Here is a 16366-nt window from a genome sequence, read left to right as displayed (position 1 = left end):
CACATTCACACATATGGACTCAAACACATGCATTCACATTCACTGACACACAGTTACACACATGCACTCACACACACACATGCACTCACACACAAAAGCACTCACACACACACATGCACTCACTGACACACACTGACACACGCTCACACAGCCTGGGTTTCACACTGTAACTACTGGTTGCTATCAGCTGATGGCTGAAGCTCAGACAGGTTCAATCAGTCTCTGTCCTGCACCCCCCCCCCCCCCACCCTCACCCCCGGCCTGGAACGACCGCCCATCCTCCCCCTTAGCTCCTCCCCCTGCAGTAGTAACGAGCCACTGCATTGTTGTTGTTTGCCTGTAGCTGCATTGTCACTCTGCGGTTACTCTGGTCATTGGTCACTCTGCGGTTACTCTGGTCATTGGTCACTCTGCGGTTACTCTGTGGTCACTCCGCGGTTACTCTGGTCACCGTGGTCACTCTGCGGTTACTCTGGTCATTGGTCACTCTGCGGTTACTCCGCAGTTACTCTGGTCACTGTGGTCACTGTGTGGTTACTCTGGTTACTGTGGTCACTCTGCGGTTACTGTGGTCACTCCGTGGTTACTCTGTGGTCACTCCGCGGTCACTCTGTGGTCTCTCGCAGTAACGATCTGGCCTCAAATAAATTAGCTTCTTCTGCAGTTGTTGGTGTCAGTCAACCTCTCTCTCCAACGTTGCCCGGTCAGTCGCGCTCAGCTCCAGGGCCGGAGTCGCCATAAACCAGGTAAAGCCATGTCTGAGGAGCCCGGGCCTGGGATTGACGCGTTTCCCTCCGGGCAGCGTCTCCCGCTTTCTGCTGTGGGGTTGCGCGTGAGTGTCGGGAAGAGGGGCGGGGCTGGAGGTCAGTGAGTGACAGCCAGAGGGGCGGGGCTGGAGGTCAGTGAGTGACAGCCAGAGGGGCGGGGCTGGAGGTCAGTGAGTGACAGCCAGAGGGGTGGGGCTGGAGGTCAGTGAGTGACAGCCAGAGGGGTGGGGCTGGAGGTCAGTGAGTGACAGCCAGAGGGGCGGGGCTGGAGGTCAGTGAGTGACAGCCAGAGGGTGGGACTGGAGGGCTGTGATTGACAGCCAGAGGGGCGGGGATGGAGGTCTGTGATTGACAGCCAGTGGGCGGGGCTAGAGGGCTGTGATTGACAGCCAGTGGGCGGGACTAGAGGGCTGTGATTGACAGCCAGTGGGCGGGGCTGGAGGTCAGTGAGTGACAGCCAGTGGGCGGGGCTGGAGGGCTGTGATTGACAGCCAGTGGGCGGGGCTGGAGGGCTGTGATTGACAGCCAGTGGGCGGGGCTGGAGGGCTGTGATTGACAGCCAGTGGGCGGGGCTGGAGGGCTGTGATTGACAGCCAGTGGGCGGGGCTGGAGGGCTGTGATTGACAGCCAGTGGGCGGGGCTGGAGGGGCCATTGATGCTGAATAGCGCCTTTCACGTTGGAGGACGTCCTGAGGCACTGGACAGTGCACATTGTGAGGCAGACAGTAATAATGATAATTCCGGCACTTGATACAGCGTCTCAAAGCGCTTCACAGGATACACTGTAAAGTGAATTGACTGTATATTTGTGGGCGAAACGCGGCAGCCAATTGCGCACAGCAATGTCCCACAGACACTCGTGGATTGAGTGACCAAATTATTATTTTTTCAAGGAATTATTACCCCCCAGAAAAGTGATCCACCAATCGACTAACAACTGGGTTTCCTACTTACTGCTGGTAAACAGAGGCGTGTGGAGTAAGGAAACGTGCCCAAGGTTTCCCGGCCGGGAATCAAACCCAGATCTCTCGCTTGCGAGGCGAGCGCTCTAACCACTGAGCTACAGGACTCCACTTGCGGATTTGTGCTTTTTCTGGATAAATGCTAACATGTATGATACAGAATCACTTTGATGGAATCAACATTTCCAAATATGACTGTCGTTCGGAACCCAATTGTAACCGTTTGTGAAGGTGAAATCTGGAACTCTCTCCCCGAAAAGACTGTGGATTATGGCTGAATCCGATCAAATTTCATGTTTGAGGTGGATAGATATTTGTTAGGTCAGGGTACCAAGGCGGGTAATTGGAGTTGAGGTACAGATCAGTCATGATCCAATAGAATGGAGCAACAGACTCGAGGGGCTGAATGGCCTCCTCCTGTTGCTATGTTTCTATAAACTCACTCAGATCTACAAAGACCGAGGATTGAGTGAATACACTCGCAATCTTGGCTATTGCACCCGATTTGACACCGACACAAAATTTTGACATTTGCAACTACGAAGTCACGCAAGAAAGTTATGTTAAAAAGGTTTTGTTGTTTATTTGGCCTCTGAATAAGTTCATGGCTCCAATTGTGATGGGGTTTGTGTCTCTGTGACCCCTGTACACACAGCTGCTTCCTACTCCCAGCCTAAGCCGCTCCCGGGGACTGAGGCCGCGTTTGAAATGAATGAGAGGAAGAGATGGAGGGTTTATGGTGGTGAAAGTTTTACAAACTTTATTTTAAATAAAAGAGGGACTGTGTCCGGGCAGCGAGGGGGCCGCCCGTGTGCTATGGGGTGGGGGGGGGGTGGGGTGGTCAGAGCACGTCGATTCTGGCGAATGACTGGTCCATCCCGAGACTGTTCTCCACAAACACCTCGTAGCGGCCGGCATCCTCCGCGCACAAGTTCTTGATGGTCAGTGTCGTGCTATCACCTTGAATGTCATAGAACACTCTGTGGAGAGAGAGAGAGTGTGAAAGAGATTAAGAGAGAGAGAGAGATAATAATAATCCTTGCATTTGATATAGCGCTTTTCACATCGGGAGGATGTCCCAAAGCACTTCACAGAATACACTGTAAAGTGAATTGACTATATATTTGTGGGCGAACGCGGCAGCCAATGGCGCACAGCATTGTCCCACAAACAGTCGATGATTGAAAGTGACCAATTTATTATTATTTTTGGTTTTGGAGGGATTATTATTAGGCTCTGTGTGGAGTAAGGAAACTTGCCCAAGGTTTCGCCCTCTGCCTGGAATTGAACTCAGGTCTCTCACTTGCAAAGCGAGTGCTTTAACCACTGAGCTACAGGACTCCACGATAGAGAGTATGATAGAGAGAGAGATAGAGAGTATGATTGAGAGAGAGAGTATGATAGAGAGAGAGAGTATGATGGAGAGAGTGTATGACAGGGCAAGCGTGTTAAGAGTGTGAGAAACACAGCGAGGGAGTGAGACCCGGGGTGGGGGGGTGGTCAGGTACCTGTTATCTTCGTCCACATCCAAGCCGTCCTTGGCCCAACCCACGTCAGGCTCTGGTTCCCCGCTGATCATCGCCACCAACTGCACCGTTTTCCCCGCTCGGATTTTGATGTTTTCGGGGCCTTTCTTAATCTTCGCTGGAACTGGGAGAGAGCCACCGTCACACCGGGGTCCGTGTGTGTGAGTGAGTGTCTGTGTGTCTCTGTGTGTGTGTGTGTGACTGTGTTTGAGTGAGTCTGTGTGTCTGTGTGAGAGTCTGTGTGTGTGTCTGTTGTGAGTGTCTGGTGTGTGTCTGTCTGTGAGTGTGTGTGAGTGAGTGTGTGTCTGTGTGTGTGTGTGTGTGAGAGTCTGTGTGTGTGTCTGTTGTGAGTGAATGTCTGGTGTGTGTCTGTCTTGAGTGTGTGTGAGTGTGTGTGTGTCTCTGTGTGTGTGTGTGAGTGAGTCTGTGTCACAGATCAGTTCCCTTGGGAGTTCGGGAAGGGGCTGACAAGCACTGCTCTCTGTGAGACAGTCTGGGCCGGTCCTCCCTCCACACAGGTGTTTAGACATTTTCCAATAATTCACAGAATGCCTTTTCAGAGCTTTTATGCTTCACCCAATGTGTTTGGTTTTGTACACCATGTCCTGGTTTGTCTCTGTGTAAAGCATTCACTTAAACCCTCCTGAGTGTGGTCCTAAACTTCTGAATAGTGCCGCGAGATCTTTAACTTCTGCCCGAGAGGGCACAGACAGGACCTGAGTTTACATCTCATCTGAAGGACGGCACCTCGAACAATGTAGCATATCTCCAGCGCTGCACTGAAGTGTCAGCCTAGACTGCACGCTCAAAGTCCTGATGTGGGGCTTGAACCCACAACCTTTGAAGTCAATGGTAAGAGTTCTTATCAGTGATCTGGGAATATTCCTGACACAGTGTAGAGGAGCTTTACTGTGTCTCTAACCCTGACCTGGGAGTGTGGACACACAGTGTAGAGGGAGCGTTACTGTGTCTCTAACCCTGACCTGGGAGTGTGGACACACAGTGTAGAGGAGCTTTACTGTGTCTCTAACCCTGACCTGGGAGTGTGGACGCACAGTGTAGAGGGAGCTTTACTGCGTCTCTAACCCGGGCTGTAGCTGATTGGAGGGTGTTGAGGGGAGGGGGCAAGGGGCTGATGTCTATCATGATCCTTCTGGGACTTTCTGAGAGCAGAAACTTTACCTTCAATTATGATCTTTGCTGCATCGTAAGCCTCCCCAAAGGTGTTTTTGATTGAGATGGTGTATTTGCCCAGGTCGGACAATGTCCCATCTCTCACCACCAGGGCCACTACATCTGGATCCTCAAACATATACCGGTACTTAGGCCCGTCCTTCAGCTCCTGCCCATCCTTGAACCAACGGATAAGAGGGTCGGGGAAGGCACTGACTCTACAGTCTAGCCTCGCCGCGCTGCCTTCAATCAGAACCACATCCTTCAACTCCTTCAGGATCTTGGGCGGCCCCTTCTCCCTCATCTCTTTACGGGATCTGGGCACAGAGTCAGGAGTGTCAGAACAGAATACAACAAGAAGGAAAATAATAATAATAATCCTTGCATTTGATATAGCACTTTTCACGTCGGGAGGAAGTCCCAAAGCGCTTCACAGAACACACTCTAAAGTGAATTAACTGTATATTTGAGGGCGAACGCGGCAGCCAATTGCGCACAGCAATGTCCCACAAACAATCGTAGATTGAAAATGACCAATTTCTTATTGTTTTGGGTTTTGGAGGATTATTATTAGGCTCTGTGTGGAGTAAGGAAACTTGCCCGAGGTTTCGCCCTCTGCCTGGAATTGAACTCAGGTCTCTCACTTGCAAAGCGAGTGCTCTAACCACTGAGCTACAGGACTCCACAAAAAGCAGAAAGCCTCACAAGAGGCAACGAGTGAATGAGCTGAAAAGAAGACGGGTCAAAGTACGGTCCCTGCATCTTAAGGTCAGTTATTAAATCTCTCAGCTCGTTTTTTCAGATGGGAATGAGATGTCAATCAACAAACTTGCACCTTTCCAGCAAATCTCAAAGCCCTTTCACAGCCTCTCTCAGGACACTTGCTTTCAGTGGAGGGGAAACTATGAATTGATGATGATGATGGTGATGATGATGAGAGGATGGGGCAGCAGTGGGCATAGCTTTATCAGTTAACGTTTGTTGCCTAATAAATGTACTTGTGAAGAGAGAGATCTGGATAGGGAGTTAGGCAGGTAGAGGAGCCTGCATGCGCACACACCTACACTATATATATATATGCACAGACAGACATGATATTCACACACACACACACACTATATATATACACACACATACATTAAATACACACACACTCACATACACTATATACACATGCACATACAGACACGATATTCACACACACACTAAATACACACATACACACTACATATGCACACACAAACGCGCTATTCATACACACACACAGTATACACACACACACTATATATATGCGCACACATACACTAAATATACACAGCCATTCTCCATAAATGCAGACACGATATACATGTACACACGCACACCATACACACACACAACTATATATACACACACATTTACACACTCACACTAAATACATGCACACACAGACGCAATATACATAGACACACACTATATATACACATACACACACATACAGTATATATACATGCACACAGACACTAAATACACACACAGTATATATACATGTACATATCGACATGATATATAAACACATACTATATACACGTGCATACACACTATACACACACACCATATATACACACACACGCACTATACACATACACAATCACACTATATATTCACATACATACGTAAGCATACTATTCCCCGGGCTCAGTCAGCCCGTCAGGTTGCCCTGGTCTGGCCACGGACTGTACCTGTGGCCTCTGTAGGAAGACTGGATTTTGATGGCCGCGTCCTGCACTTTGGGGTCGTTGATGTCAATGTTGCATCCTGGCGGAGGAGGGAGGACCTTCTTTGCTGACATCTGATGATAGAGAGAATGTTCCTCATTACCCTGGAGCTCAGTGCCCAGACCTGACTGTAAATAATAATAATCTTATATTCCATACGGCGCCTTTCAGGTCGGGAGAACGTCTCAAAGCGCTTCTCAGGTTTCTCTGTAACATATAGTGTCTGCAGTCAAACTGTAGTGGGAGTTGCTGATGATTATTGCTGCTTTACCCGCTCACTCCCACCCACCCCCCAGCCGAGACGTTAACTCAGCAGGTGCTGGCAATAGCGTAAATCTATATAAACGTGGTCTCGGGGGGCACGCGGTGGGAGGTCTGTGCTCGAAAACTATTCCTCAAGAGAAGGGAGTTTCTCCTGGTTTCTAGCCGAACTTACCACAGCCCTCAGAAACATTGGTCCTTCGCTCCCTGGCTGTGGGACATTGGCTGCCGCGGTCACCCACAAAACACAGTCACTACATTTTACAGTATATCCTGTGAAGCACTTTGAGACGTGTCAATAATGGTGTCAAAAGCATTGTTATTATAATACAGTAATAACTCCACAGTAATACCGTTAGGACTCTGACCTTCCGACATCACATACTGAATAAAGTGTAACTTCATCCAACTCAACGTCCAACCAAATCTATCCAACGTCAATAAAACTGAGGCTCCTGCACAAATCCCACGAGCGCCTCCTCACCTCAGCACTGACTCTCTCTCTCTCTCTCTTTCTGCTTGTTCAAGCCAACCCTTGTGAGGCATTTTTTTTAACCCTTGACTTTCCTTTACCGAGCTTTCCATCTCTGCATTGTCCCTTCCCAACTCAACCTCCCAGTCTGTCTTTGGAAAGTGCTTACAGACTTTCTATTTCACAGTTGTGATATAAGGGTATTTTTTGTTGTGGTTGTTGATTACTTGATAATTACCCTCAGAGAACAGTGAGATTTGAAGTGCGACTCAAAGGGAGACACAAAGGGAGACAGGAAGAGAGACATGGAGGGAAGCACAGAGGGAGAACCAAATTGAGACACAGAGGGAGATAGGAAGGGAGATATGGAGGGAAGCGGAGAAGGAGACTCAGAGGGAAGCAGAGGGAGACTCAGAGGGAGACATGGAACGAGACACAGATCGAGACTTAGAGGGGGACACAGAGGGAGACAGAGAGTGCATTTCCTTGTATCTATGTGAGGAACAATATTGGTTGAGCATGGCCACTCGCTGTGAGGCAGTACAATATTCAGCCTTTGCACTTACCCTGGGGAAACGTGGGGTCTTGGGTCAGTAAAACGCCGACTTAGTGCTTTTTGTTTCTTAAATGGTTTATGCTCTTGATGAGCCCTGGTGAAACAGCCCATGACTGAACGGGGAGGCCACTATATAAAGCCTCGGGCGGTGGGCGGCAGGTGGGCTGCCCTCAGAGGTTCTTCTGCAGTTTTCAGCAACAGTTACCTTGTTTGGAGCAGCACCTGGAGCCCAGAGAATCCACCAACAGTTGCACGAGGTAGAATTACTCTCCCCTTATTTAGAGTTAAGTGCAGATACTCTGGGGAATATTGTGCTAAATACAGGGATTTTGCTGTGTAATGAAATAACTAACGCCATTTAACTAATGGCCAGGGACCCAGCAAATCCCCTGCATGTCAGCAACAGATGGTGCAAGTTATTAACTTCTTAATTATTATTCTCCAAGTCTGTGCCGCATTTATCAGCTCAAACCAAGGGAGCAGTTTAAAATCAACCCTACGGTCACAAGATGGAAGGGAATTGAATCAGTATAAAGTAGATGAATATGGTGTGGAAATGGGTTTGGAGTAGATAGCTCCAGTACAGCCACGATGGGGCGAGAGCAAGGAAGGGGATTAGAGATCTCCAGTGGGGGATTGAACACCAGCACAGACACGATGGGGAGATAGCGGAAAATGGGGTTAGAATGAAGAGCTCCAGTGGGGGAGCGAGCACTATCAGATAATATGTGGTTGCATGGGCTTCTCTAGGCAATTTTTGCCTCTGAAATAGTAGAAATAATTAGTTCATAGTTTAATTCAAGATCTGAAGTAATTCAAACCATTAGGTGCAGCTTCACTCTAAATTGGGATGCTCCACTTTACTGTGAATGTCTTGGGACCTGTGGAATGTTTGAAGAGCCAAGGACGGACAGCTGCATCCTCAGACTCTCCGTCCCTCACTCTATTTTGTCTCTAGTCACTTGTAATTAAGGTGTGGTTAGGTTTCCATATCATGGGTGACTCCGGGGCTACAAAGAGCAGTGGCACTTCGCAAGCGAGACACCTGGGTTCAATTCCTGGCAGAGCGAAACTTTGGGCAAGTTTCCTTACTCCACAAACCTGATAATAATCCCTCAAGAAAAAAAACCAATAATAAATTGGTCATTTTCAATCCACGACTGTTTATAGGACGCTGCTGTATGCAATTGGCTGCTGCATTTCGCCCACAAATATTCAGTTAATTCACTTTACAGTATATTCTCTGAAGTGCCTTGAGAGGTCTACAAGATGTGATAAGGTGCTATATCAAATGCAAGGATTATTATTTATTATTATTGTCCATGCCAGGAGCTCTTGTAGCAGAATCCTGGGGCATGAATTTAACATTAGATTTTTCCATTCTATGTATTATTTAGGAATTTTCCCATTTCTGACATTCTCCAGTTCTCAGGCCACGAGGCAGGCGGTCACCAGCTCGTTGGTACTAGGGAGAGGGGCTCATTTCTTCCCTGTTCCCTTCCTTAATTTGGTGCCAGTATCCACTCCCTCTTAGCACCCCCCAACACCCCCCAACAGCATGGCTGAGATGCAGGAATTCCTGGCACAAGTCAGCTCCACCCTGTGAACACAGTGGAATCCCTGCCCCCAGTGACCAATATGTACCTAATACTCTCCAGAATTAGGTAAGCAAGGTGTTCCCCCAGGGAGATGGCACACATTCTATTGCAGACATAGAGAAATGTCCATGTGGTGGTGGTATAGTAATATGGAATCTCAAACTGGTCTGGCTCCTCTTCAGCATGGTGATGGGGTTCCACATGTCAGACACCCGGTCGACCCCCAAAAAAGTCACATTCCAAGCCCTCATTGATTTGAATCCAATCAAATTCTTATTCACTTACTCAATGGAACAAAGATGCTGCTTTCATATCTCAGTGAGTCAGACTCACTCCTATCTGTGTGATTTCATTCCTGTATTGCGATAGACATAATAGGACAATAATGGTTCATCGCTAATCTTTATTTGTCCAGTGTTCTTGACTGCACCATTTCATACTCCATGGATTTGGAGGTAAAAATGGGGATTGGCTGTAGGGAGGGAATGCCGTAATTGAGCTGTTGTTTAGCACTCTTAAGCCACAGTTGGCCTCCCAGTGGATATGTCTTTTTACCGAGTCTACTTATACAAGGACTGGATTAAACCATTAGTGACATGTAAACCGGGTATCTGGTATTGAACTAGGATCTGAGGAACATCAAGGTGATTGGTGAGTTGTAAGTTGCTTCATAAGGTCCTTCCCCCAAGGTTTGCAATGAGGTATGCAGCTACTGCTGAAGGTCTGAGCCTTCAACTCAACTACCGGGGACAGGCTGAGTCCTGCACTTGTCAGATATCTAATGATCACCTATCCTCCTGCGGAGTGGGAGGTATCTTGGGGGTTGAATTGACTTCAAAGCACCATGTCTGGTCATGAAAAATTGGAATTGAGTTTATCCTTTGTGGTCGTCTCAGTGCACATTCCACTCCAATAAATATCTTGTGCGTAAGTAGGTGGCATGCATGGTTTGGAGACTCTTAAGCATAGTGATGGATTTCCGTGTGTCAGACACCCGGCTGACCAAATAAAGCTGGACAAATACTCAAAGGGGCATGATACTTATGGTGTGACCTTTGAACTAACTGCAAGTTACAGTCTGGAATCTAGTTGAGGGTTTGGGGGTCTTGGTGGCGGGGGTGTGTGTGGGGGTGGCAGAGTAACTGCAATGTGGGAAGGAAACGCTGAGCCAGCTGTTTTTTTCTCGCTCTTTTTATTTGCCACAGGTCTCAGGCCGCTGCTCACACAAGAAATAGGACCGAGCATCAAAATGCAGCCCCGTACATCTTGTCAGCCATTCACATGGACACCAACTTCAGTTACTCACAGTTAGTCAACCCAATGTGGACACTCATTACAGCGGGCTTCAACACTTGAGCTGTAACCTCACAGGCTTCACACAAGAGCTGTCACATCACATACATCCCAAACCCTGGACAGAGTACTTAAATAATCCTGACATGATTTGATCTGTAAACTTGCAGTCCCAACACTGGCGTTGTAATGCCACAGCCTGAATATGGGAGCTGTAACATTGCAGATCACCCCACGTTTCAGTTAGAATATTACCGCTACTGGTGGTGTTACACTTTTCACTGCCTGCAGAATATCCTCCTGTTAATAAACCAAGCTCTCCATTCCCTGTTCTCTGATTCCTCTTCTCCCGAAAAACCTGGTTTATAATTTTCCTGTTACCAATCAGATGGTAATGTTGCAGCTGGATTCCCAGGCAAGAAAGGAACGGAAGACATACCCTGGGCACAAAATAACAGATGCTGACAACAGGACAGGACAAGAATGGCAGCAGTGAGGAGAGAGAAAGCCATGCACTGAGAACAGTAGGGCATTGCCTTTACAGGAACAGGAACTACAAGCCCTGCACTACACTAGCTTTACAAACTGTGCACATGGGGGAGGGGTGGAAAAACCAATCAAGCTACCCCCTCCTTGCGAAATCAAACTCTGCTGTACTAAATATGTCAACTCCTAGACTTGCTAGCTGCGTACAGTGATCACACATCACTGGTCCAAATCTGCTCACTGGCTGCTGCTCACACCCAGAGTCTCTCACACACATTACAACTAGATCTAGATAAATAAATATGATATCTTCTGTCTCAGATACCCGTGCCTTCCCTGCCTGTAGGCACCAAATCAAATCAAGCCTCATCCTCTAATCTTAACTCTTCCACTAAGTAGGAAAGCAGCTCAGTAACTGATGGCCTGACAATCCCCAGACTGGCTGACAATCCGTGGGTCTGTGAGGAAATACATGTCAATCCCCCTGCCTCCAGATTTGCTTCTCTCCTCCTCAAACTCCTTCACAAATGCTGCTGACCTGACACCTTTTGCCATCCCTCACTTTCCAATGACCAGGCTCTCATTCGCAGACCAGTGTTCAGTCCCCACATAGCAATATTCACTCTTTGAGCTGGAGTCCAGATTTCTTCCCCCACCCCATTCCAGTATTCACCCCCCCCCCCCCACCCCCATTCTGCCAGTGTCCAAACTCCCTCTACCCCACATCAGTATTCACTCCCCAGACGCGCACACAGCAGTGTCGACTCCCCTTCCACATACAGACCTAGTGTCCAGATTATTATGAGGGAAATGCAGTGTATGTAGTGTCTCTGGATTTCCACAAGGCGTTTGGTAAAATGCCATGTGAGAGGCTTGTGCTTAAAAGGGGCATTTGAAATCATGGGGAGAGGAAGCAGAATAGATTTGGTTAGGAAACCAAAAGCAAAGGGCAAGTATTAATTGTATCTTCTCAGGCTGGAAAGAAATAGGAAGTGGTGTTCCCAGGGATCTGTGTTAAGACGCTACTCTTCACCACATACATACGTTATTTGGATTCAGGTATAGAAGTTGTGGTGTCAACATTTGCAGATGACATCAAACAGGGGAGCATGGTAAACAGTGAAAGGGATTGCAGAAGAATGCAGAAAGACAAACAGGCTAGCAGGATGAGCAGACAGATGGTAAATTAAGTTTAATGTAGGAAAATGTGAAGTAATTCACTTCGGCAGGAAAAATAAAGAAGCTCTAGATGGTAGGAACCTAAGAGAAGCAAAGAGATTTGAGGATTCAGATCCACAAATCTTTGAATGTAGCTACAGGTAGATAAGGCCTTTTTTTAAAAAAAAAGGCCAATGGGGTCTTGGGCTTTATATCCAGAGGAATAGAGTTTAAAAGTGATGTTGAATTTATACCAAACCTTAGTTAGACCACATTTGGTGTATTGTGTCCAATTCTGGGCTCCACACTATCAGAAGGATATAGCAGCGATGGAAAGAGTAGAGTAGGTTTAGGAGGATGATACCAGGGCTTGCAGATAACGGTTACTAGGATAGACTGGGATAGGTTAGGCCTCTTTTCACTAGAGAAGAGACGTTTAAGTGGGGGGACCTAACTGAAGTGTTTAAAATTATAAAAGGTTCAATAAGCTTATAATAATAATAATAATCCTTGCATTTGATTCAGCGCTTTATCACATCGTTGAGATGTCTCAAAGGGCTTCACAGAATATACTGTAAAGTGAATTGACTGTGTATTTTGTGGATGAAACGTTAACATAAATCGTCTGTTTCCATCAGTTGGGGAGTCCGTAACCAGGAGACACAAGTATAAGAGAGCAACCGGGGGAGATCCAAAATAGAATTTAGTAGGAACCACTTCACGCAGAGCAGCATGACTATGTGGCTTGAAGCAGTGAATGAATCAGAGGGTAGATACACTCAAGGGGAAGCTAGACCTTCACTTGAGGGAGAGGGGTATAGAGGGTGTGGGAAGGAGGGAGGAGTTGAGGGGAGACTCGTGGAGTATAAACACCGGCATGGACTGGCTGGGCTGAGTGGCCTGTTTTCCGTGCTGTACATTCTTTGTAATCGTTGCAATCTTTCCTTCTCCAAACCAATGCCCAGACTCCCAATACTCAGTTCCCTCTCACACAAAACTACTCATTGACAGAAATTGCAGCAAGGCTCAAACACGCCTACACCCAGCTAAAACATCACATTAAGTCATTTGCTTTTTTCCTACTAGTTCATGTGCAACTAATTGCGTATCTGAGGAGGCCATGTGTTACAGGCCAACAGGGTGCACATGCATGTGTGTTGGCATATGTGCTTCCGTGTGCACATATGTGAATGCACACATATGTGTGAATGCACGTGTGTGCATCTGCATAAGTGTGTGTACACGTGTGCATGTTACCCCTACCATTTATGCACAAGTATAAAAATATACATCTTATAATCTGATCACACGCTCATCTTCCCAACCACTTGCTGCTGCCTGTGGTGGAAACTGCAGTGATTGTGGTGCTGTACACAAGACACAACACAAGTCAATATCCCCACGTCAGCTTGACACGGACTGCTTTGTGTATTTACTGTCTCCTGAACAGTGCTCGGATGCAGAGATCAGGAGTGCCTTTGCTCGATGTCCTGTTTTGGGTCATTTGATTACTATCACTAACGTGACGCCATATGAGTTCCTGCATAATGCAGGAGGTGCTATTTGCAATTGGTAACCAGAGTCTCAGAGCCCACAGCAGTAGTGCAGGCTCTGTGCGGAGCCAGAGGAAAGTTAATGTAATCTGGTGGTGAGGGTAAGGGGACATCTCCATCTCTACAACTCTCATTTCAAATAAGTAAAGATTAATCAGCTTCATAAAAATACACGTGTAACACTCATTAGGTCAGACCAGATAACATAGTTCCCACAGCAGCAAGCAGTATGGTAAGTGGACCATTCCCTGGTCCTGGCTGAGCGGAGACCACAGCTCTTTCCTTGGTCTGAAGTTTGTTGCACAAATAGGGATCTCCTTGTTTTTCTCTCTCAGAAGCAGCCGTGGTGCTAACTAGCTGCTAACACATGCACAGTGCAGTCCGTGCCTAAACATCCCTGTTAACAGCGTGAGGTATCTCTCGGGCTATCACTCTGTTAACAGGGCACCCAGATCGCAAGCATTCCCAAACCAACAGCTGCCGATGCTTCAGCTTTCTAATGGTTTAATCTGAATATAAAGTCCTTCTGAAGAGCCGAGAGTTTGATCGTGGAGTAACTGGAATGTTGCCTCAGTGTTGCAGTGTGTGGGAGGCAGGTCACTTGGGTCCTGAAGGCTGTGTGGAGGAGCTGTAGGAACGGAGCAGCACTTTGTGCCGAGTAGCCTGCTCTGAGCGCTTCCTCTGATGATAAACAAGGAACTCCTTGAGCCTGGTGGTGGTGAAGGTCAGCGTCTGCCGCCGCAGCTTCATCAGGTAGTTGTCCTGCAGCCAGGCGTTGGCGTGACATTCCCTTATACTGGGCCGTGTACTGGGGAGCAACAAGATGCTTCTGTTAACTCTCAGCTCCAAAACTTACTTCACCTTTTAATAATCCACACATCAGCTACAACATGGTTTAGATAGAGTAGAGCTCCTTCTACACTGTTATTCCAAGTCAGCTACAACAGGGCAGACACAGCTCCTACAGCACTAGTGTAGGAATTCCATTCTCTGCACCACTCATTCTGTGAGGTCTCTAGGTGAGGTTGCCAGGTTGTACTAGCTGCTCTCTGTATTGCTTGGTGAGGCTTCATCCACTGCTTTAGGTAGAGGCTCTGATACAGTTACTTCAATTATCCAATTTTTAAAAAAATTCTCGCACTAGCTGAGAGTTACCCTCTGAGCTCCTCTTGCAGGACTGCTGATTGCCATCTGATACCCCACCCAAACGGACATTGTTCATGTATGAGCCTTGGTAGTGAGTCAGTAGGTTGTAGAGTAGGCGTCTCAGCCAACTGTGCTGACCTCTTCCCCATCAGCTGTACAACCAGTGCTCTAGCAGGACCAGGAGCAGGAACCATGGCTGGGTTTCCTCTCCTTGACCGTTGGCAATTTAACCTCCCCTGCAACCACGGCATGTGGGTGTGTGGGGGAGGGGAAGGGGTGGTGGGGAGGAGGTTGGAGACAGTGGAGTAGAGGGACAGAGTTCCAAAGGGTGGAGATAATTGCATTGTGTTTACCATTGTGAAAGTGGCAAGCTTCTTGCTGTTTGTGAAGCTAGGGCCACCCTACCTGTTAGAGCTTTAACTTGCAGGATTAGCAGGATCTCCCAGTCTGCCTTCCAAGTCTTACTAATAAGCTCAGCTGGCTGGTGCATCATCATTGTTGGATAGTCCTTTGCCAGGCAGGTCACCCAGGAGCTAGCTCACCCTCAAAGAGAAACTGCTGATGTCTCCTCAGGAGGATAGTCACCAGTTTGTTATTAGATACCTGACAAGTTCAGGCTGATAGTAGGTGGGTGGATAGTAGATATTGGATTGAAACAAACATCATCCAGACATAGCACCCTCCAAACACTGTATGATCTGTCCGCAGGTACTCACGCTGGGAACATGCAGAGGACTTTCTTGAGAAAGAGAGCCGCATTCTGAGAGGCATTAGGGTAACACTTTGTGATGTCAAATTGTGCTGATTTGATCTTGTTCTCCACCTCTGCTGGATCAAGTGCAGCAAATGGTGAACGGCCACTTAACCTGCAACATACAACAGGTATGTGTTTAAAAGGCAACATTAAATGCGCGTGATTAATTGATCATATCAAAAAAAATGTACGTCTGTATAATATGCAACATACAATTCATATTTCTAAGCTAAAACATACAATATACATATGTTAACATGTCAGGGTCCAAATTCTGTGCTATTGTCTTACCAATGAAATAATTAAAAACTAGCAGGATGGGGAGGGAAAGGTAAATTAAAACTTATTTTGAAAAATTAAATACGGTCACATAAGCCTTTGTTGTGGTGACATAAACATTGCTATTTTATTGGAGTAAAATTCTTAATTGTTCCTCATTAACCGGTGGAGTTTAAACCAGCATTATTTTCCCATTCAAATTCCATCTTCTCTGAGGCTTTTGCCACCAGAGCTGCCACACGAAGAGCTGATGTTGGCATTGTCATGGGTGGCTACTGGCCTGAGGCACTGTGATTGGGAGTTGGGAGGATGGGGAACTGAGATTTATATGTAGATGTGCTTGGGGTGCTCAGCAACAGGTCCATGTAGGCTGGAACCATGGACACATCTTATACGCCACAAGCTTAACTTGCAAGGGAACCTCGCTATCTTGAAGAGAGATGAGAATGATGAGAGTGCCCTTCGCCCCTTCTCAGCACAGGCACCAAGCACAGGGTGCAAGCAAAGGCAGGTACCCACCATGACCCCCAGATACCAATAGAAATTCTCGGGGACTTACGACATTCTGCGATCTCATGCAAAGCGTCAAACTGCCCCGCACATTCCTCACGAGAAAGCAATGCAG

At 47.3% G+C, this 16366-nt stretch overlaps 2 protein-coding genes across 2 annotated transcripts in view; both read right to left on the bottom strand.

The window, feature by feature from the left end:
- Nucleotides 1-2462: 2462 nt before the first annotated feature.
- spegnb (SPEG neighbor) lies at nt 2463-7616 on the bottom strand. The gene is made up of 5 exons (XM_007910325.2): nt 7485-7616; nt 6150-6259; nt 4438-4745; nt 3238-3379; nt 2463-2709 (listed from the first exon to the last, which is right to left on the bottom strand). Exons 2-5 carry the CDS (start codon nt 6257-6259, stop codon nt 2571-2573), a joined length of 699 nt encoding a protein of 232 aa, XP_007908516.1. The 5' UTR covers nt 7485-7616; the 3' UTR covers nt 2463-2570.
- A 5865-nt stretch (nt 7617-13481) lies between these two features.
- The window catches only part of spegb (striated muscle enriched protein kinase b), a 54058-nt gene continuing 51173 nt past the window's right edge, over nt 13482-16366 (bottom strand). Inside the window, exons 39-40 of the mRNA XM_042336573.1 lie at nt 15425-15574; nt 13482-14370 (exon numbers count right to left, since the gene is read on the bottom strand). Of these exons, the coding sequence (XP_042192507.1) occupies nt 14160-14370; nt 15425-15574 (361 nt within the window). The 3' untranslated portion in view covers nt 13482-14159. The remainder of the gene's footprint in view (nt 14371-15424; nt 15575-16366) is intronic.

The sequence above is a fragment of the Callorhinchus milii genome, unplaced genomic scaffold (assembly GCF_018977255.1).
Source record: "Callorhinchus milii isolate IMCB2004 unplaced genomic scaffold, IMCB_Cmil_1.0 Scaffold6, whole genome shotgun sequence".
NCBI classification, from domain to species: domain Eukaryota; kingdom Metazoa; phylum Chordata; class Chondrichthyes; order Chimaeriformes; family Callorhinchidae; genus Callorhinchus; species Callorhinchus milii.
The sequence above is the reverse complement of the archived record's forward strand: the minus strand, read 5'-3'. Positions and strand labels throughout refer to the sequence as shown.

Coding starts and splice junctions, on each gene's coding strand:
- spegnb (XM_007910325.2), bottom strand. CDS start 6,259: ATGTCAGCAAAGAAGGTCCTCCCTCCTCCGCCAGGATGCAACATTGAC. Junction 3,380..4,437: donor AGCAAAGATCATAATTGAAG/GTAAAGTTTCTG, acceptor GCTCTCTCCCAG/TTCCAGCGAAGATTAAGAAA. Junction 2,710..3,237: donor GATGTGGACGAAGATAACAG/GTACCTGACCAC, acceptor CTCTCTCCACAG/AGTGTTCTATGACATTCAAG.